Here is a 23975-nt window from a genome sequence, read left to right on the forward strand (position 1 = left end):
CAGTTCCTTAGGGGTGCTAGGCGAATTAATCCATCTCGCCCCCCTCTCATGCCCTCTTGGGATCTCGCCCTCGTTCTCACGAGTTTGCGATCCGATCCCTTTGAGCCACTCGAATCAGTATCTCTAAGATTTCTGTCCCTGAAGACAGCTCTGCTGGTTGCGTTGGCCTCCATCAAGAGGGTCAGGGACCTGGAGGCATTTTCGGTCAGTGACTCGTGCCTGGAATTCAGGCCGGATTACTCTCACGTCACCCTGAGACCCCGCCCCGGTTATGTGCCCAAGGTTCCTACCACCCCCTTTAGAGATCAGGTAGTGAACCTGCAAGCGCTGCCCCCGGAGGAGGCAGACCCAGCCCTTTCTTTACTTTGTCCAGTTCGCGCTCTGCGCATTTATGTGGACCGTACTCAGAATTTTAGATCATCTGAGCAGCTCTTTGTCTGTTATGGCGGTCGGCAGCAGGGAAGTGCCGTATCGAAACAAAGATTATCCCACTGGATTGTGGATGCCATTTCACTCGCTTATTCGAGTCGAGGTCAGCCGTGTCGGAGCGTTGCATCCTCTTGGGCGCGTGCACGTGGCGCCTCTCTAACAGACATCTGTAGAGCTGCGGGCTGGGCGACACCCAACACATTTGCAAGGTTTTACAATCTGCGAGTGGAGCCGGTTTCCTCAAGGGTATTAGGTATCCCTTTGGTGATTGAGGAAACAACTCGGTAGGGTGTTGAAACACGCTTGCTGCGCCATTCTCCCTAACACGGAGGTGCGTGCGCCTTTTTTATCTGTCAGTAAAGTTCCCCGTCAGGTGAGCCCTGCAGATTCCTCCGTGGCCCCCAGCACTGACTCAGCGGAGGAGTCACTTGCTGGCCCACTACGTTGTAGGTCTGCCCGCTGGTCAGCCTGCGTTTTGGGTATAGGTGCCAGCTATGCGTGATCCCCACTAGGCAATCCCATATGCTTATTCCGCCACGGTTAAGTTCCCCCCCTGGGCGGACCAGTCTCTTCCCTCTCTGCTAACCACTCTTTGCTATGCTTACTCCCCCTTTTTAGGGCTAGTCCATATGTAAATTCTGCCATCTATCCCCCCCTTGAGTAACGGATGGCCTCCGCAGCGTCCTCCCTATCGGGATTGCACGCTTCCCAACGTACTGTCGTATTTCCTAGAATTATCTAGATGCTCACGACTTCCTAAAAAATATATCTAAATCCGTAAAACTTCTGTTGAAGTAGGATAAATTAGGGCCAGGGACACGTTGGAGGACCGCGCCTCCCATGATGTGAGTGCGTCACGCTTGCTTGACTATCTCCTCATCGGGGGCGTTGGTAAGGTGCAGTCATTATGGCGCTTTCCATACTTCTCCCATTCGTGGATTTCATCCACTTTATGGCACTGAAGTTCCCCAACCGAAGGGGAACGTTCGAGGTTACAGAAGTAACCCTTCGTTCCCCGAGGAGGGGAACGGAAGTGCCATACTCCGTCGCCATAATGACTGTCCCTTAGCTGTTTGAAAGTCTCTTCAGCTTAAAAGGATGGCGTTTGCTAGCTTCAGGTGTGCTTATATGCTGAGATAATTGCAGATGCCGCACACCTGCGCAAGCTTACGCTGCCAATTAATTTCATTCATTGGCCCGTTCAATACTCTCCAGACAAGCGGCTTCTGATCCGAATCCTCCCATTCGTGGATTTCATCCACTTTATGGCACTTCCGTTCCCCTCCTCGGGGAACGAAGGGTTACTTCTGTAACCTCGAACGACTCCTATAATAGTTTCTTCTTTGCTGTTTATTAGTCCTTTTTCTTTCAGATCTCTTGATGCCTCTGTTGACATTGTCGGATTTTAAGATCTATTTCGTCAAGTGACAGTTCGATTTGATAAACATTTCCACTTGGATCTTGGATATTATTCCCTTTGCTTCCTTCCGGGATTGAAAAAATCTGAATATTATTTCTACGGGAGCGTGCTTCTAGATATAACAGTTTCTCTTAATAGTTTTCTTCATGTCTTAATTTGTATGGTTTGACCAAGAATTTCTTTTATCTAAGCAACGTTCTCCAATTCTCCAACTCGCTTCCTCACTTCGTTGACCTTTTCTGCTGTTGCGTTTAGGTCCGTGATCAGGCCATCCGGTTTTTAATTGACTTCTTATTTAAAGTTACTTAGTTCTATTTTCACATCTTTTGCGAGAGAATCTTGGAAGGCGGTTAAATCAAATTTAATATCCATCTGGAATACTTTGATGTCTGTATGTATTGCTGGAATGCTAGCTTACAGGCTATCAGCTATCCCGTCTGTCTCTGATTTTTCATCTGTTGATTTCTAGTTTTTTTTTTAGGTTTCAATGGTTGTTTTGTCCAAGCCTTTTTGTTTTTGTCCCCCTCCATGTTATTTAAACATGGTTTAGGTTATCATATATGATGTAAAAAAAGGATTAATACCAGTGTGTATGGGAGCGCTCTTTCTATTCTGCTACACCTGTTGATGCCATACCGGAAACCATCCCATGTCTTAAGCTTCCCCAAATTTGTGAAACTCTGTACACACTGATCATGTCTATGGTTTACCTCCAGTGTGAATCCTCTCATGTGTTTTCAGGGTTTGTGAGTGAGTAAACCTCTTACTGCACTGTGAACACTTGTAGGTTTTTTTTACCCAGTGTGAATTCTCTGGTGCCGTTTCAAATCTTCAGCTGTAATAAAAGTCTTCTTACACTTCAAGCACATATACGCTCTCACACCAGTGTGGATCTTCATGTGTTTATTAAGGGATGATGGTCGGCTGAAACTCTTTCCACACTGAGTTTAAGTAAATGGTTTCTCTCCAGTGTGGATCCTCATGTGGTGATTAAGGTGTGATGATTGGTTGAAACTCTTCCCACACTGAGTGCATGTGAATGGTTTCTCTCCAGTGTGGATCCTCATGTGTTTATTAAGGGATGATGATTGGCTGAAACTCATCTCACACTTAGGGCATGTGAATGGTTTCTCTCCGGTGTGGATCATCATGTGTTCATTAAGGGACGATGATTTCCTGAAACTCTTCCCACACTTAGGGCATGTGAATGGTTTCTCTCCAGTGTGGATCATCATGTGTTGATTAAGGGATGATGATTGGATGAAACTCTTCCCACACTGAGTGCATTTGAATGGTTTCTCTCCAGTGTGGATCATGATGTGTTGATTAAGGTGTGATGATTGGCTGAAACTCTTCCCACACTGAGTGCATTTGAATGGTTTCTCTCCAGTGTGGATCATCATGTGTAGATTAAGATTTGATGATTGGCGAAAACTTTTCCCACACTGAGTGCATGTGAATGGTTTTTCTCCAGTGTGGATCCTCATGTGTCTGTAAAGCGATGATAAGATGCTGAAACTCTTTCTACACTGAGAGCATGTGAATGGTTTCTCTCCAGTGTGGATCATCATGTGTCGAATAAGGTGTGATAATCGGCTGAAACTCTTCCCACACTGATTGCATGTGAATGGTTTCTCTCCAGTGTGGATCATCATGTGTCGATTAAGGTGTGATAATCGGCTGAAACTCTTCCCACACTGAGTGCATGTGAATGGTTTCTCTCCAGTGTGGATCCTCATGTGTTTATAAAGGGATGATGATTGGTGAAAACTCTTCCCACACTGAGTGCACGTTATTGGTTTCTCTCCAGTGTGGATCCTCATGTGTAGATTAAAGTTTGATGATTGGCTGAAACTCTTCCCACACTGAGTGCATGTGAATGGTTTCTCTCCAGTGTGGATCCTCATGTGTCTATAAAGGGATGATGATTGGCGAAAACTCTTCCCACACTGAGTGCACGTTATTGGTTTCTCTCCAGTGTGGATCCTTATGTGTTGATTAAGATGTGATGAGCGGTTGAAACTCTTCCCACACTGAGTGCAAGTAAATGGTTTCTCTCCAGTGTGGGTCCTCATGTGTTTATTAAGTGATGATGCTTGGCGGAAACTCTTCCCACACTGAGTGCACGTAAATGGTTTCTCTCCAGTGTGGATCCTCATGTGTAGATTAAAGTTTGATGATTGGCTGAAACTCTTCCCACACTGAGTGCAAGTAAATGGTTTCTCTCCAGTGTGGGTCCTCATGTGTTTAGAAAGGGATGATGATTGGCGAAAACTCTTCCCACATAGAGTGCACGTTATTGGTTTCTCTCCAGTGTGGATCCTTATGTGTTGATCAAGGTTTGATGAGCGGTTAAAACTCTTCCCACACTGAGTGCAAGTAAATGGTTTCTCTCCAGTGTGGATCCTCATGTGGTGATTAAGGTGTGATGAGCGGTTGAAACTCCTCCCACACTGAGTGCAAATGAATGGTTTCTCTCCAGTGTGGATCCTCATGTGTTGTTTAAGGTATGATGAGCAGTTAAAACTTATTCCACACTGAGTGCATGTGAATGGTTTCTCTCCAGTGTGGATCCTCATGTGTTTATTAAGTGATGATGCTTGGCGGAAACTCTTTCCACACTGAGTGCACGTGAATGGTTTCTCTCCAGTGTGGATTATCATGTGAATCTTAAGTTTGCTTTTGCTTGCCAAAATCTTTCCACACTGAGTGCAGGTGAAACAATTCTTGTCTCTCCTTTTCAAAATACCATCAGTCTGTAAATGAGTTTTTTCCTCAATTTTGACATGATGTTCCTCCTCTTTCCTCTCATTCTCTTCAATTAGGTCTGAAATAAATAAATAAAAGATTAGTTTTCATCAAGTCTAAAAATCTCTCATCAAAAGCTGAAAAGTAAAAAGACACTGGAAACATTGGCTACACACACTTATTTTGATGCATGTTAAATGTAAAATAAAATCGGATCATATTTTGTTCAGTCATTAACATGTACACATTTAAGCAGATTCAATTCATCTTTATTTATCTACAGCTTTTACAATGTAAATTGTGTCATAGTCGCCTAACATAGAAGTCATTGTAAATTGAAACGCTTTCAGTCTAGTTTTCAGAGTTTCTTACATAATTGATCATAAAAGTAATTTTGGTCACATTAATACGACACAGATTTGAAAGGTGTAAATGGTGTGACGACCCTGGTATTCCAGTTTGGATGTGGCAGATCCTGTTAAGGTGCCATGGTAGCTCCCCAATTGGTTCAAAGCATATAAATGCGAGAGTGAGCTAGCTTCTGTAGGATAGTGTGGCTACTGGCCGTCCTTGCATCAAGACCATCTCTTTATTTTGGCAACCTTATGGTTTTGTTTGGCATTATTTATATGTGTAGTTAAAGTTAGTTATTTTCTTCATTTTCCCCTAGACATTTGTTTGTTTCTTGATTTGTTGTTTTATTAGTTGTGTATATTAAATAAGTTGCATATATAATTTTTTTGTTGTCTAAGCTCTTTTATGTTGCAACTCGAACAAGGGGGTCCAGTTAGATACATCCAGTTAGATCATTTTGTTCTCTTGATCTGGAATACCTTATGCTTCGGTGCCAACCACACTGGCCACCAAGAGAGGTCACAGCTGTTATAATTACAGATGTTTGCATCCACCCTCAAGCCAACACAGAGCAGGCGCTTAGGGAACTGAATGGGAGCATAAGCGAGCAGGAAACCACACACCCAGAGGCAGCATTTATTGTTACAGGGGACTTTAACAATGTCAATCTCAGGAAAATCACTCCAAAATACTATCACCATATCACCACAAACATGCATGGTGACCGAATTTTGGACCACTGCTATTCTCCGTTCCGGGAAGCCAACAAATCCCTCCCCCGCCCACCGCTAAGCAAATCAGATGACTCTTTTGTTCTGCTCTTGCCTGCTTACAGACAGAAACTGAAACCACCCACCCTCAAGACGTTTCAAAGCTGGACGGACCAATCGAGTTCCATACTTCAAGAATGTTTTGATCATGTGGACTGGGAGATGTTCCGTGCAGCTTCTGATGACGACATTAAAGTTTACTCAAGACACCGTTACATGCTTCATCAGAAAGTGTATAGAAGACATGGTCCCAACAAATACTGTTCGTATCTACCCCAACCCAAAACCATGGATTGATGGCAAAGTTCGAACAGCCCTATCAGTGTGAACCTCTGCCTATAAATCCAGAAATGCTGAGGAACAAAAACAAGCAAACTACAACCTCAGGTAAACTATCAAAGCAGCAAAACATCAATACAGAGGTACAAGGTAGAGGGGAGGAGTATGTGGCAGGGACTTAATTACATCATAAACTTTAAAAGTAACAAACCCGCCACTGTAAACATTTCTGCATCTCTCCTGGACGAGCTCAACTTGTTCTACACCTGCTTTAAAGCCCAGGACAGCACCTACACACTGTGCGCTCCCGCAGCCGATACCAAAACCGCCAGCACACTCTGTTTCTGTAGCAGACGTAACGAGATCTTTCCGGAACATCCGGAAAGCTACGGCCCAGATGGCATCCCTGGACGTGTACTTAAAGCATGCGCACACCAGCTAGCGGGGGTTTTCACGGACATCGTTAACCTCTCGCTCTCTCGGTCTGTGGTTCCCACATGCTTTAAGACAGCTACTATTGTGCCCATACCGAAATAATCTAAAACCACATGCTTAAATGACTGGTGTCCAGTTGCTCTGACACCCATCTTCAGCAAGTGCTTTGAGAAGCTGTTTAAAAAGCACATCTGCTCTGTACTGCCTGCTCACACTGACCCTCTGCAATTTGCTTACAGGAATAATCGCTCCACTGATGTTGCAATTGCTTTCACCTTGCACACTGCTCTGTCTCACCTGGAAAACAAAAACACATATGTGAGAATGCTGTTTGTGGACTACAGCTCAGTATTCAACACTATAGTGCCTGCCAAACTAGGGGTGAAGCTCCAAGCTCTGGGTCTACACAGCTCTATGTGCATCTAGATCCTGGACTTCCTGTCAAGCAGACGCCAGGTGGTCAGAATGAACAACATGACCTGATCCACACTGATGATCCACAGAGCTGTGTTCTCAGTCCACTCCTGTACTCCCTGTACACACGCGACTGTACAGCCAAACACAGCTCCAACGTCATCGTTAAATTTGCTGATGACAGTGGTGGGCCTAATCACAGATAATGATGAGATGGCCTACAGAGAGGAGGTTTACACTCTGACTCAGTGGTGTGAGGAAAACCACCTCTCACTCAACATCAGCAAAACCAAGGAGCTGGGAGAAGAGAGAACACACCCCCATCACCATCAACGGGACACCAGTGGAGAGAGTCAGCGCTTTCAAGTTTCTTGGAGTACACATTGCTGAGGATTTGACATGGACTGCTCACAGCATGTTAAAAATTATTTTTCAATCAAGTTCTCTTACATAGAAAAAGTAAATTAAATGGCTACTAGGGATGCTCATTTCGGTTAATGTTGCTAACAGACAACCGCCGCTCATTAATCGGTTATTAACGGTTAACTGGTCAGATTACTATTAATTTTATATTAAACAAATTGACGTGTCAATTTTGTGTCCGACACATTAAATATTGCATTTTAAAATACTGATTTATTTTTATATGTTAGCATATTAATAACAGAACAGAACAACAGAGCATCTTCACGCACCTCCAGTGTTTAGCACAGAAGAGCAGAATAATCTAAATAAAATAAATAGGACTGCCCTAAATTATTTTCATTTAAATAATTAATTTATATTACAAAACGAAAATACTGACTGATTCTTTTTAACAACCGGCATAGGCTGTTTTTTTCCAATCATGTTTTTTCTTCCGTCAAATAAAAATAGCAGACTTCCTCAAATTGCCCGCTCCACGGAAAATATGCATTTATTTAATGCCCCGCTGTTATTATTATAATCACAAAACCTTTTACATTTTAATAGAAATCATTATTTTAAAGAATATGTCCTGATGGTTTCCTCTCTCTCCCTCGCGGGTCAAGTACGCGTGCTGCGTGATGAAAAGACAACAACGCGCGATTATGTAGACTTTTTGTAAACAGTTTTGTTGTTTAAATATGATATTGCATTAATGTGCATACATGCTTTATAAGCCAAAAACAAGGCGCATCTCACTGCCTTTATGTTGACAAGGAAAAAAGAAGAGAAGAAGCGCGGTCCTCTTATGAAATGACTGAATCAGCTGGGTATCGATTGTGCATAAGTGTTGCTGTCTGTGTTGTTACAATTGTAATATTTAATAATATTGTGATATACAGGATTTGTACATTCATACAGCTCTGGATAACTTAAAACAGCTATTAGACCTTCAGAGCAGCATTATGCGTCCTGAAGTAAAGCGAAACGGCTATAACCTCCAGCAAGATAAAGTGATTATATACAGTCATATACCTTTATCTCTAAATAAAGTATAACTATAGAAACTGTGTTCATCTTAACTGAAAGCTTCGTCCTGTTTCCTGGCCTCATGCATCGCGCTGTCAGTCAGCACGTAACGTTAACTCTCAAAGGTTCAAACAGAAAGCGCACAGCATGGTTACAGACAAGTTTCCTCTGCAGAGTAGTCGGGGCATCTGGTGAACGCCCATCCCTCTCTGCGCAGCCACATTAACAACAATGCTTTGACAGCACTGGCAATGTTTCTGCCGTTGTCTGTTGTCAAGAGGGGTTAAGTTGGTTTTGTTTTTGATATTCCTGACACATTCAGACAGTCCCTTACTAAGAGCTCTGTGCGAGCTCTCCCGGTTAAACGCTAATTGCGAGGGCTTAAACGGAGCAGTGCTCATAATGTCGAGCGGAAAAAAAAGTGTTTCCTCACGTTCTTCTTCAACTAGCTCAACTTTTGCAGGCACGCGTGACGTTATTGGAAAGGTACGGGGTGTGTCGCGATTCTCCCTTATCACACCGCGACACAGGATCGTAGATCTGAGTGTCGCGATTTCGATTTTATATCGTGTATCGTCACAGCCCTAATGTGTAGCATGCACTGCACTTTAACCAATACATACCTAAAACAATACTGCCTACAACTATGGGTACACATATTCATTATACATATTGCTGTCAACAATTATAATGCTGCCAAATTATTTTGTACTATCTGTATTTTGCACAGTCGTTATATTTGCACTGTCTGTATTTTGTACTGTGTAGAGCCAGCACCTAAGCTTTTCCCTCATCATAGCACAAGTGCTGCTGATGATGTGACAATAAAAGTGATTTGATATTCATGGCCATTTTTTCTTCATTGGCCTTTATTATAGCATAATAATATATATATTATAGCATAATAATATATATATATATATATATATATATATATATATTATAGCCATGACAGCATATAATCATGCAAGATACTTCTAAAAGATACACTAAACCTCGAGAAGACTCCTTTTCTGGACCAGGCACACCACACTCTATGCAGCAAAACAGTGGATGACAAGGAACCGCCAAGCGCCTTCGTGATTAAATGCCACTACTTTTCCGAAAAAGAGGATATTTTGAAGAAAGCCACTAAAATAAAGACAACAGTACACTGGGCTGTGAATGACAATACAAATGTTAATGTCGCTCTCCGGTTAACTTTTAAATAACCACTATAGCACATGTTGGTTGTTGTTATTTCTAGTTCCCAAGTATATTTTGTCAGTAATGAGGTCGTTTTGTCGTAAAACATCAAGCGCTGTTCAAATGGTTTTGTTTTATACGTGAGGTCCCACATGGTCAGCTAGCTAAGAGTGTAAGTAGGTGGAAGTGTGTGTAAGTTTACACCAAGGTTTCAATCTTGTGTTGTTTCGTGTTTATAAAAGTGTATGTGCGATCACACCTTTTTTTTTCCTTTTTTTTTCTTTCCTCTCTCTCCCCCACACATCCCCCTACATACAAAACCCACAGATACCTTTCGGGTGCTTCGGATGCTTCTGATAAATGTTTTCAACAGCCCATAAAATGGGTGGAGTAAAGACAAACTTTACCAGTTGGAATGTGCGGAGGCTAAATCACCCAGTGAAACGAAACAATTAAAATCAGTTCAAATCTGATATTGTATATTTACAGGAGACACATCTGTTGAAAAATGACTATTCTAAACTTAATAGAGGAGGCTATACACAAATATATTATTCAAACTTCAATAGCAAAAGTAGGGTCGTTGCTGTACTCATACATAAGAATGTACAGTTTGTCATTGAGTCAAATGTGCTGGATAAAAATGGCAGATACATAATAATCCAAACTTTTAACATGTCTGTGGTTCTGGCCTATGTGTATGCTCCTAATTGGGACAATGTACAAATTTTCAGTGATTGATTTTCAATTTTGCCTAGTCTTGACACACACAATTTAATTTTAGGAGGCGAACCTCCTGAATTTTATTCACCTGTGCATCAAACCTATTCCAGGATTGACCATTTTCTCCTGGACAAGCAGTTACGTCCCTTACGCCCCATTCACAAGGGGCATCAGAGTCAACGCTTCCCGTTCACTTTGAATGGGTGACGTCAGGCGTTGCCAAACTGCATTGTGGATTCGTCGACGCTGTTCAGAGGCATTGTTCGCTGCAAAAGTTGGGACTTGATCAACTTTTCAAGCGGCGATGGAAGCATCAGCCAACAGATCGCTGTATGCAAATACATCAGCTCAGACTGTGGCCTATTGCTGACTAAATTCATTGGCTAACGCTGCTAGGACGATCACGTCAGCCCCAACTTCAGACACGCCCTCTGTCAAGCGTTGATGCTGAAGCCCCATGTGAATGGGGCATTAATTTCAGCAGTAGAGTATGGTAGTATTGTTATTTCGGACCATTGTCCAGTCTCTCTAAAGCTATGTTTTCAGGCAATGGAATCCTCCAACATACATGGCGGTTTAACTCAAGACTCTAGGCAGACGACGATTTTGTAAAAGTTATTGATGCTTAAATTTATTTCTTCCTTGAGATAAACGAATCCCCAGAGATAAGTTTGAGCATCCTATGGTATACTCTGAAAGCATTTATAAAAGCACAGATTATTTAATATTAAGCTAGCGCAAATAAAAGAATGTCAAAACGGCTAACTAAATAATACAATTGATCAGCTACACTCAACATCACCTTCCGAAGAGCTCCATTAGAAAAGACTCCTTCTGCAAGCGCAATAAGACTCCCTGACAAGTGAAAATGCAGAGGATCTCCACATAAGATCACGCTAGATTCATTATGAACATGGTGAACGAGCTGCCAGGTTATTGTGTTACCAACTGAAACAATCCTCAGCAGCTGGTTTTATAGCAGCAGTTAGTAAGGAAGACGGCAGTATTATTACTGATTAACAGGGAATTAATGATCAATTTAAACACTTTTATAAAACCCTTTGCATCTCTGAGGTAAACGAAATTGGACGTATTGAGAGCTTTAATTATTTAGAATTACCATACCTTTGTGATTCAGATCAGTTGGCATTAGAATGAAATATAACACCTTCTGAAATTGAAAATGCAATTAAAAAAATTGAAAACCGGAAAAGCACCAGGCCCTTGGTGGCTTGATGGCTTCCGGCCGAGTTTTATAAGAAGTTTACTGCCAAGCTACCACCACTGTTGTGCAAGGTATTTGATGAAGCTCTTGTTTTGGAGACAATTTGTTCAGGTACTTACAAGTCCATAGTTTCGAAAAAAAACACTTCTCTCCTTCACTGAACCAACCATAAGCATGTTGGATAGATGAATTGGTAAATATGGACTCATATCAAAGGGGTATGATGTCCATGTTGTATGAAGTGGTCTAAAGAACTGCCTCCCCTTGCCTAAATTGTATAAAACAAAAATGGGAAGACAGACTGGGACTAGAAATATCAGATACAGCCTGGCAATATGCCATAGAACTGGTACACTCATCCCCTGCATTTATTAGACATGGTCTTCTTCAGTTTAAGGTGCTTCTTAGGCTTCACCTATCTAGGAGCAAGCTGGCAAAAATGTATCCAGGGTCAGATTCATCTTGCCCCAGATGTGGTTTGGAGCCAGCAGATCTGATGTTCTGGCGATGCCCTAGATTACATAAATTTTGGGCCAATATTTTTAGATCATTTTCATCTATATGTAATAGAGATCATTGCCTTTTCTTCTTTATTGGCCAGACACCTGATTCTCCTAAGATGGAAAAAACAAACCCACCATCCCACAAACATTGGATATTAGAATTGTTATCACATCTTAAACTCGAGCTCCTTAAGTACATCATCCGAGACTCTACAAAAAGGTTTTAGAGGTTTGGCAGCCTTTCCTCTCCTACATTGAATGCTCAGAGGTTATTATATCCTTGGTGAGAGTTTATCCTAATTTCCTAATTTATTTGATCTATTTTTATTAATTTATTTTTATTTTTCTCCCTTTTTCTATATGGGGTTTGAGTATGTCTGTAGCTATGCACCATGTTAATTTGTTGTTCAATATGTGTGTTGTAGAAAAATTGAAGACTTTTAAAAAAATCAATAAAATAGTTGAATAATAAGAATGCAAGCAGTACTAAAACAGTTTTAAGGAGAGTAATAATCCCATTAATCTAGTTACAGTACATGTCCCTGTCGAAGGTCTGTGAATTGTAGCTAGTTATTAATTAAAGAAGGACAAGACATTCTTGTACGTGACTTTGTTCTTTGTGTGACTGAAATGTAGGCAATTTATTTAAGTATACTTAGTACACTTTTCAGTAATGCACTATAAGTGCTCTATTTTCGCACACTAATTTTGTACCTAATGTACTAAAATATAGTATTAAGTATATGTTAAGATAAACTTAATACCATCTAAGTGCACTCAACTGTGCTATTTTGAGACACCCTGAAATTGAACTAAAATGTGCTTTTAACATACTAAATCTGTATTTTAAAAATATATATATTTAGTTACAACTAGAAATACACTTGAACCCTACTTTTAAACATTTAAATATATTTATGACTAATTTAAAGTATAATAGTAATATATTAAAAGAATATACAAATTATAAAATTGAATTATATACTATAAAATTATAGTATTAAAAGTATTTTGGGAAAATGTACTTCTACAATACATTACTAATAGATTTTCTATATTTTAACTTATTTTAAACTTAGGATTAGTATGTAAACAGTGTACTAAAAATCAACTAATGTTTAAAGCATTTAAAGCACACTTTTAAAAAACACATTAATAAAATTTATTTAAGTATTACTGGTATTTAGTATATACTTTTGTCAAGTGTACTAAAGTCCTACTGAAGTATAAACATACTTTTAATTAGTATATTTATAGTGTAAAACCATCAAACTTTTATTTTACACAAAAAAAAAACTATGCACTAAAAATTTGTTTGCGGGTATTTTAGTGTATTTTAATTGCATTTAATTACATATTTTTTTTCACCTGGGATTGCTTTGCTCAGGGTATAATAAGGAGTGGTAAGTGTTGATCTGGGAGAATGGCTTTTACTCTGCATCTCCCTCATTTCACTGTCTTTGTTGCTCAGCAGTGCATATGTTACAGCTAATTTCTTTATACAGTATGTTAGTTTGTTTCATTCTACTGTCTGTATATTCAAACATGTAACTTAATAAACAACTTTACTTGCTTTAAGCTTTGAGATTCTTTCTCTTTATCAATGATGATAACAACTTTGATGGAGTCTGATAAATAATGGATTTAAACACACCATCCTTCAATTGCTATCTGTTTCCGACTATTTGTTCAGAATAGCAGTGTAAGCTCCAAGCCTTACAGCTATGTTTCATTCCAAAAATGACATTTAAATTTCTTTGCAAAACTGGAATATCGCATAATAAATATGCAAATAAATCAGTGTTGTCGGGCGACGAGGAGGCACAGTAGGTGGTGCTGCCGCCTCACAGCAAGAAGGTTGCTGGTTCGAGCCTCGGCTGGGTCAGTTGGCATTTCTGTGTGGAGTTTGCATGTTCTCCCCGAGCTGGCGTGGGTTTTCTCTGGGTGCTCCGGTTTTCCCCACAAGATCAAAGACAGGCAGCATTACACTGTTTTAAGGATCTAAAAATGTATTCTTTAAAAAGCAAAAAGATTCCAATAGCGGCACCTGCTGGTACGTGAAGAATATGATCAATACTGACGAGCTCTACACTCAAATGTTTGCACATCATCAGCATGCTGTAATACAGTTCTTAAGCACCAAAAGTCTTTTTTAGACTAGTTTGTTGGCCAGTTGTAGTCAGTGCAATGCTAAACGTTATTGTTTCACTTTAATTTGTTTTGTCTCACATCGTCCCACAGCAACATTATATAGTTAAGAATACTGTACAATGTTTTATAATAATTATTTTAGTGTCTATTTCATTCAGCATATTTAAAGTTAGAGTCATCCACGTTTTCTGACATACTTTAAATCAGGGTTTCTACAGATAAATTTAAGTTAAATTTAAGACTTTTAAAGACATTTTTAAGACCATTATGAATGAAATTTTAGATTAAGGAATTTTTCAAATGGCCCAGAAGAAAAAGTTTTTTTATTTGTCCTATCAAAAAATATTTCATATTCAATATTTAATAATACAAAAATAAATCAATAATAATAATAATAACATTAAAATATTTTAGATATTTCTTAGTAAAAGATCTTAAATATTGTGTAAAAACACGAGAGCTCTACTTGGATCCACAATTTTTTTTTCCAAAATAAACTTTCTTTAAAATAAAAAAACAAGTGAACAAATGTTTTAAAAGTTTTAAAAACTATATTAAACTAAATCTATGCACAGCAATCTGTCCAGGTCGATGTCCTCAGCGGTCCTTACTATTATGATAAATAGAGTTAAAATGTCCTTTTTGAATAAAAAGTTAAAAGTTTTATTGAGATGGATTGTTGGTGATCGTAAGGGTTTTGACCAGATTGGGTAACAAAACATCAACAAAGGAAACTTAAGACTTGTTTAAAAAGATTTAAGACCTACAACACAATATTACAGTAAATTTAAGACTTTTTAAGGCCTAAAAGTTAGATTTTGGAATTTAAGACATTTTAAGACCCTGCAGAAACCCTGTTTAAACACAATAGCCCTGATAATTAGTTATTATAATGATGCAATTCTAACTCAGTTACTATCTGTGAGAACTAGTAACAACTACAAAAACAAGATTAAACCCCTAAAGAAGTTGATAAAAAAGGGAATTGTGATCAACGTGACATATGCAAATGGAAAGTACTAATCCAACACTATCACTGTAATAGCAGATACCTTCTATGAGAATACTGTAGGTCAAATATCGTCAGCTCAGTTAAACTTTTTAAATTGATTGTTATTATTTATTTTATATAGCGCCAGTGCTCAAGGACTCTACAAACAGTAGGAGAAGAACAGAATCAATATCCTTAAGAAGGTAGTGAAAATTGGAGACTAATAATACAGAAAATAATGACAAAATAAATTAGAACAAGTAACAAGAAAGAAACTCATTCCTGTCTTTCAATGAGAGCTTATGTGGATTAGGAGAACTAGGCAGCACATTATACAGGTAAAGTTGGTTTTATATTCACACATTCATTCATTTAGAAGTCTGTATTGTTTACCATGTTACTTTGAATATTCAATTACAATTAGCATTCAAGTATGACTTGAAAACAACATTAACAGTTTATTTGACTGTGAACAATGTTGTACTATGATAGTCATTGGCTACTAATATGATTTCGCTATTTAGAGTTTGCAAATAATACTTTTATGAAATTATATTATTAAGGGGAATGTCTGAATACCCAAATATAAAACCAACTTTACCTCTATCAGCACACTCAGGGCATAGAGGTAAAGTTGGTTTTATATTCGCACATTCAGACTTTCCCCTTAATAATATAATTTCATAACAGTATTATTTGCAAACTCTAAATAGCGAAATCATATTACAAGGGCTGCAATATGGATTTTATTTAGCATTCTTAATATTAAAAATATATCGGTATGAAAACCAACCTGTTTGTTCCTGCAGATCTTCCTGTTTGACTGTGAATGTTTCTTCAATCTTCACATCTTCACTCTCCTCTTTAATAAACGCCATCTTTATAACAGTGTGGAGATCAGTCGCTTCAGCAGGAGTTTTTCTCTGCGTTTGGACACTTTATCCTGTTTAAAATGGACAAAACAATACAAAATGTCCCGTTTAAAATAATAAAACAATGAACAGAAACAAAATAACTTCTTATATAGTCATTAAAAAAAATGAATCGGGTAATTCTGAGCAAGAAACAATATAAAAGTAAAGTTGGTTTAATATTCACACATTCTGACTTTCCCCTTAATAATATAATTTCAGAAAAGTATTATTTGCAAACTCTAAATAGCGAAATAATATTAGCAGCAAATGACTATCAAAGTACAACATTGTTCACAGTCAAATAAACAGTGTTAATGTTATTTTCAAGTCATATTTGCATGCTAATTCAGATCGAATATTCAAAGTAACATTATAAACAACATAGAGACTTCTAAATGAACGAATGTGCGAATATAAAATCAACTTTACCTCTATGATCAGAATTAGCATGCAAGTGTGACTTGAAAACAACATTAACACTGTTTATTTGACTGTGAACAATGTTGTACTTTGATAGTCATTGGCTGCTAATATGATTTCACTGTTTAGAGTTTGCAAATAATACTTTTATAAAACTATATTATCAAAGGGAAAGTCAGAATGTGCGACTATAAAACCAACTTTACCTCTATCTTTTCAACACTTGCTTCAACAGTTTGTTTATATGAGAGTGATTAACAAAAATAAATCAGGTAAGTCTAAACAAGAAACAAAAGCCACAAATGACCTGATAAAAACTATATTTTTTTAAATATATTCGACAATGTATACTTATACTGGAATGACATTATGCTATTTTAAAAAAATTAAACCTTCCTTAAAACACTTATTACACACATTTCTGTTCAAACAATTGCCCTCGTTTACTGTGATTAAAATAGTACTTCGTTGTATAAAGGATTAAAATAATAGTCAACAGCAGGTATATAATATCAGAAGAAAAACCTAAAACTTTAATCAATCGGTTTATATTTGTGTAAAGTTGTGAAACAAACCTTCCTCTGGTTGAACTGCAGCGCGGAAGCGGCGCAGCCTTGTGACGTCACACATCACGCCAAAATAAAAGTCTTTTTTGTTCAGCTTTTTTTTGCCACTCACTGTTGCATTGGGGACATGATAAATTTCTCCCTCGTTTTCCACCTCACTCAACATATCTGCTATCTCTTTCACATACACAGACATTCAGTATTGGCAGTTGATCAAAACTTTTAATCCAAACATTTTTACACAATTTTTAAAAACTTGTTTAATCCACTAAGTGTTTATTGTTGCGAAACGTTTACATCACAACACAGGGAACAATCAACATCGCAAGGCATATTTACTATTAAAATAAATAAAATAAATTAAAATTGTTACAACTGCAACAAGGAGCTGTACAAAAGATCTACATCAAAGGAAAAACAAAACATTGTTAAATGAAAAAAACAATAAATATGAAGTTCAGAGAGCTTCAGTTATTTTACTGTGATTTCTGAAGTATTTGAAGCTGTGAGCCACTTTCTCTACCTCAGAAAGAAAACATCTGAAGGAGGTACTGCACTTTTTCCACTGACAACAATGAATATGATATTTACCCATTAGTAAAATAAAGTTCACAACATCAGAGAAAGAAAAACGTAAATCCCATTTGTAAAATAAAATGTCTTCTAGAACAATAGGGGGACTGAAATCATCTTTAATGAAAGCCAAGTATGGATGTCAAACCAGAATTTAAAAGTAAATTCACAATAAAAAAAAAAAGAGTGATCGAGTGTTTCTGGAAGATTTGAGCAGATCTACACTTGTCAACATCAAAGTTAAATCTTTTTTGAATAAACTCATTCACAGGATATATCCTGAATACCCAGATAGCAAACCGATGTTGATTCAACGTCGAATATTGGTTATAATAGTCAGTATCAGTCGGCGATCAAATTTCAACATTGAACCAACGTTCATTATTTGGTCGGTACATCGGAAGGATTTTACGTTGAAAAAAAGATATTGATTCAACGTCGAAATTTCGACATTGAATCAACGTTCATTATTTCAATATTTAAATATGAATCAATATTCATTATTTGGTCGGTAAAATGCCGTTTGCATCAGTGTAAGTAGAGAAATACAACAGCGAGTGCCCTTAATCTTGCCTTATACTATGTATTTTAAGCTGTTTTGGGAAGACAAATATGCAAGTTAGTTATTTGCACAGGCTAGTATGTCAAGAATTTGATTTCACTTTTATTTTGTTTTACTTTAATTATCTTGTTTTCCTTCGGAATATTATTCAAGTTTCTTAATCCCGTGATATATGGCAGTAGGACTGTTTACATTTATTTTGCAATAAAAATGCATTTTGATATTTCATAAGTACATCAGTGGTGTAGGCTAAACTGGATATTTGAAATTCATTTTATTCAGTTAATGTGATCTCTTCCCCTATATAACCATATGGTTTAGGCCTAATAAATAGATGTTCACCAGTAATCTGTTTTACCACGACAATCACTATATTATTACAAAAATAACTGCACACACAAACTGAATAGATTTCTACTCATTAATACCGGCACATATTTATCAGCGAACATATAAAACATGCAAGATGATTAATTAGATTTTTAAGTAGTTCTAAATAATTTAGTTCTGAATTTAAACTATTTAAGTTGAAAATAGGCTACATTTAATTTGTTTTAATTCAACCCATATAAATTGTTTGTAACAACTTTGTAGAAACATTTTTTTAGTATACATTTTATCAGATATAGGCCAGCATTTGTAACTAAAAACTAGTATAAGCTAAATTAAATTACAACCAATTAATTTTATGTGTGAACGGTTACAATTTTTTTCGGTGACATCTTTTTCTTTCATATTAGGCTATTTCTCGAACCAGAAATTATTTAAAGAGCTTATTTTTATCCTGCGTGTCTAAAACGTGACAATTTTTATTAGAAAATAATTAACACTTTAAGTTTATTTGTTTGGTAAATCAAATTTGCCATATTTAAAACGGCTTGTATTATACATTTAAAAGGTGTACATTAAAATTTTTATTGTTTATTTATAGCTTTCTGTTGAAAAATATAATTGCTTTAGCAGCAATTTTTATCGTGCCAAAATATGGATAATTGCAACATGTTCCCACATCATGACATTAATTTAAATGTTTGTCAACATTACATGAAATTACATGAAAATGTAATACTTTATGGTTTGGGTAAATAAAGAATTCATTTCAGTATTTCTTCGAGAAATAGCGTTTAGGCTACTTTTGTCACACCTTAGACACATACACAGCATGCGAAAGACAATATATTTCAACATTCAATTAGACACATTAACAGACATAGTCAAAAAAAAAAAAAAAAACATTTTATAGAATAACCCAATAAACACCTTCTCTCTCTCTCACACACACACAAACATAATTCAACAAAACAGTTTAATAGATTTAAGCATGTTTTAATAAGTGTTATGACTCTCCTGTTGCGGAGTCAGATGCATAAAAAGCATTGTGCTCAGTTAAACAGACAAAATGTTGCCATCCATTAACAATTTGACTTATTTATTTGGCATCTTTATATTCTTGTTTGTTACATGTTGTTGTTCAACAAATGACATTTGATTATAAATTGTAGTAATATTTAATGGAAATTCTTTGGCAGTTTGGCGTTACATTGTTCCGCCATAAGATAGCAACAGAGATCAATATGATCAGTTCTTAATGGTGCAAATATTTTTCCTCAATGGATATTTAAATCTACAGCTAAACAAAATCATCACAAAACAGGTAAATCTCACCAAGTCCATCTATCTCTTTTATATTTTTATTGTTTTAATAATAATATAGTAATGTAGTGGTGTTTGCTTTGATTTTTGCCAACTCTGTTTGTCCAGTTCTAGTTATCTAAACTCATTAGCTTTGATGTCTTCTGTGGTGTTCACCAGGTAGGCTGGATCCAGACTGGAATTGGTACAATTTCTAGAATCCTTTGAATGGACCTTCTAGGACAGAAACAGGAAAGCATAAGTACACAAATTAACATAGATTCCATTTATATATTTTTTCAGACAAAAGATGAGTTTTTTTATTATTTATTAGTTATAACTGTAGAATAAAAGTAAGGACAAAAATGTATAACTTAAGAGTCTCAAATATTATATATAGTACAATGTCTTTGATACATTCATTTTGACATTGCAACTGTATATATTCCCAAATCATGTTTAACAATACTGTATATTTTTCCAAAGTATTTTCTATAATATTCTTTCTTCAGGAAAAAGTCTTTTGTTTAATTTCAGCTAGAATAAAAACAGTTAATTTTTTTTAACCATTTCAAGGTCAACATTATTTAATAATAATATTTTTATTAAGTAATATTTTTGATTGTCTACAAAACAATCCATCATTATACAATAATTTGCCTAATTACCCTCAATGTCACTTTAAGCAGAATACTAGTATCTTGAAAAATATATAGTCAAATTTTTACTATTTACTGTCATCATGGCAAAGATAATATAAATCAGTTAGGGATAAGTAAACAGAAATGGAGGAAAAAATTAAACAGGGTGGCAAATAATTCAGGGGGCTAATAATTCTGACTTCAACTGTATATGTATGTACAGTATGTATGTATGTATGTATGTATGTATGCATATATAAAATCCATCATTCCAAGGAACATTCAAACAGGGTCGCAAACTTGTATGCTTGCAACTATACCTCTAGAGCTGTAGTCAAAAACAAAGTTCCTAACTGTGCTCTATTCCCACTTATTCCCCCTATGCCCTATTAATTTTCATTTAGAACATTCTAACATTTAAACTTGGAATGATTTTTAAAAAAGCATTAAGGTCATCTCTCTTAGGTGTAATTTGCTTTCAAAGTATTCGTACAGTTCAGTTTTACCGATCTTCATGTTTATAATTGTGCTCCCTTCACAGTGCATTTTACAGTTATGCCTCATGACGAAAGCTATAGGGGACCTATTATTTAAAAAGCTGAATTTACGTTACGTCTCCAAAGCTTGTGAAACCAAAAAAAAAAACAGAAAACACATAGCATACGTTAATTATTTTCATTTATAGTGGGTTATTTATTAAGTATCTGTACTGTATAACACATGTGCCTGTGGGTCAGAACATTTCTGCAGTGGTTTGCATGTCAAATTATAAAAGTAGACTTTTCCAAAAAATTTAAATTTATAAGCAATATCCTAAATAATCATCATCATCATTATTATTATTAATATTAATGTAGGATTTTTTCAAATTTCCTAATAATCCTATATGTTCCATTTACATACATTTCAATTAATATGGAAAGCGAGTGGATGTTTTTACCATAACTAAAATTGAATTTTTAACAGGTTTTGTGTAAAACAATATAATTTGCACAAAGAAATTATGGGGTTCTTCTCTGAAGAAGTTGATTATGGCTGTTTAGAGCGTCATAATGGACGTTTTACGCTATAACTGACATGGTTTAGACGATGGATCTGTGACTGAGAAACTGCGGGTTTTGGGAAAACACTCGTGACTACATCGTTTTTTTCCCAAACAATGCATCGTACTATGATTGTGCAGCTGCAAGTTATGTCATTGTTTGTTTTTTCCTTGTTTGTCGTTGCACCCCAGATCTGTTAATGAAATGTTATTTGAAATGTTAAAAAAAAATACAAATAAAAAAACATTTTAAAACTTATTTTAATAGTTTTAATATTTTGGTGCTTTTTTATTTCATTACAAAAGCTCTAAGAGAAAAGATTTTCAAGAACCTTGTTCACATGTTTCTGCATTATTACAGATGTACTATGTTATTAGTCACTTATTCACTTATCTACAATTAAAAATAGTGACAATGTGGCATAACTCTGTTAAATGCTTAGTTTCTGTTACTGGTAAATATAAATATTTAGATGATCAATACTACCTTTGCTACTGCCTGATACGATTTCGTTATCTAACATATCTGTCTGTAAGGTAACATTGGTCTCACACTGCTCTGTTCTCCTCACATTACAACACAATTACTCTTCTCTAACTGCTGTTATGTCTGTTGGTCTGTCCACAGGCTCATAATTGTATGGCTGTGATGCATCGTTTGTGTGAATGTCTCAGAATATCTTATTTTGGCATCCAAACGTGCACCGCGATCAGTTGTCTTCATACTGTTTATATGTGCGATCTTCCTAGTTCAACGTCACTTACAATCTGGTGATTTTTCACATGCGGAAGAACATTTATGTGACTAAAACGACTACAGATGGCTTAAAAATAAACTTTATGGTGTATTTTAAAGAAAATGTAGTTCCTACTTTACTCTCATGCACATTGACTCACTGGGGTGTCTAACCTACAATATGCTCTTTAAGGCATGTGCTGTTTATGAACTAGCTTTAAAAACAACATACGAGTCACATGAGTTCATATGTGAATATCACTACCTTAGTTAGTTGTTAGTTCATTGTTTGCTAATGTAATACAATTTTCAACTACTCTTGAACTCCTGTTTAAACTGTTTATTTTGATGGAAACGGAACACATTTCTACTGCTTTTCAGTGTAAACACGTATTAGATCAACCATTACATTTAAACACAGGAGTTCCAGAATAATTAGAAATGAGTTAAGGATAATGTGCCCCAAGTAAAATCATCCTGACAAAGAAAACAAGTTTATGTTAGTCACATTTAGCTTATGTAAAAACAAACATGAACTAACAAGTAATTAAACTAGATTCATTGTATTTAGATCTATTGGCATTTACTGTTAATAGATCATGGTAAGAAAATATGCTATTTGCACTTAATGTAAATAGCCATTGCCATTTTCTTATTCTGTTGGCTAATATTTTCCAAATAAACGTTTTTCCCATGGCATACTATAAAAATAAATAGCCTATTAGTTCATTAACATACCATTCTGCTTTCTCCTGCTATATTATAAAAGTGATAAGTATTAAACGTTTATTGTCTCAATTGCAGGTGTCTTTTTGTTGGGTTGCTTTTTTCAAAATGAATCGTAATATTGGTGCCCCATTCAGGGTATATATAGGCAGAACTGTATAAACCCAGATTTTAAAAAAAACAAGGATTTTTAAACACTTTTTCCAGTACTTATTTTTTTTATTCAAGACTGACATGCAGCGTACTGAACACCTGAAATGTATTCTCAGCAATGCACTTTAAATTCAATAAGAACTCTCCAATTTATTCAAATAAAATACATTAGTAATGTAGTAATTAATAATATATTCATAAATAAAAATATAATAAACCTACAATAAATGTGCTTGTAAAATAAAAAATAAAGTAATGTATTTGTTTATGTTCTCTCAAAGATGGAAAGAGAACTGAAAATTTGTACCCAAGTAAAAATACTACTACATTGGTAAAGTAATACTACTAGTAACTAATACTAATATTAAGTGTACAAGTAAAAGTAAAAAAAGTACTCTTTTTTTAAAAAAATACTTAAAATAAGCAATTAGTTAGTTTAATAAAAAAACTGATTTTCATTAAGGCCCTTTTCAAGTGTAAACTTGATAGAATGGTTCAAGTGTTTAATCACAAGGCTATATATATGGGAATTTGCACTACCAAAGGAAGTGTGGTTGCTTTTTCCTTCACCATAATGAATTTTTCAATACCACTGGCAGAACTATAAGGCCATAGATATATTTGATGTCCATTTTATTAAACAATATTTTCTACTTTGAAATGTTTAATTAAAGTATATGAAGAAAAGATTGAAATAGTCTTTTATTTACACATTTTACACTATTTTACTTATTTGCTCACTGCTTTGCAATATGGCAAATTTGTTGAATATATAGCTTTACAGCACATGAAAATTGTTTTACACTTGATTTTAAACTAAAATGATTTTACAAATAAGTACACTGTCAGTAATGAAATAAAAAAAAACAAATGACTTCTGTATTTGAAATATGACAACACTAAAATTTTTGAAGCAGTGTTTTAAGAGCCTTGTTGTTTACTTGCAACA

At 36.0% G+C, this 23975-nt stretch overlaps 1 protein-coding gene across 2 annotated transcripts; it reads right to left on the reverse strand.

The window, feature by feature from the left end:
• Window positions 1–1774: 1774 nt before the first annotated feature.
• On the reverse strand, window positions 1775–17010 carry LOC101886494 (uncharacterized). 2 transcript variants are annotated; one of them, XM_073947516.1, is made up of 4 exons: window positions 16971–17010; window positions 15855–16004; window positions 6673–6732; window positions 1775–4676 (listed from the first exon to the last, which is right to left on the reverse strand). In XM_073947516.1, exon 4 carries the CDS (start codon window positions 4510–4512, stop codon window positions 2797–2799), a length of 1716 nt encoding a protein of 571 aa, XP_073803617.1. In that variant the 5' UTR covers window positions 4513–4676; window positions 6673–6732; window positions 15855–16004; window positions 16971–17010; the 3' UTR covers window positions 1775–2796. The 2 variants fall into 2 exon arrangements, with proteins under 2 accessions (XP_073803617.1, XP_021331301.3); XM_021475626.3 differs by lacking the exon at window positions 6673–6732.
• Between the last annotated feature and the right edge of the window lie 6965 nt (window positions 17011–23975).

This window comes from Danio rerio, chromosome 4 (assembly GCF_049306965.1).
Source record: "Danio rerio strain Tuebingen ecotype United States chromosome 4, GRCz12tu, whole genome shotgun sequence".
In the NCBI taxonomy this organism is placed as follows: domain Eukaryota; kingdom Metazoa; phylum Chordata; class Actinopteri; order Cypriniformes; family Danionidae; genus Danio; species Danio rerio.

What these genes read in the sequence shown, in the direction of transcription:
- LOC101886494 (XM_021475626.3), bottom strand. Translation starts at nt 15,939, where the DNA reads ATGGCGTTTATTAAAGAGGAGAGTGAAGATGTGAAGATTGAAGAAACA. An exon ending in AGATCTGCAGGAACAAACAG is followed by an intron (nt 4,677 to 15,854) that starts GTTGGTTTTCAT and finishes TATTTATTTCAG; the next exon opens with ACCTAATTGAAGAGAATGAG.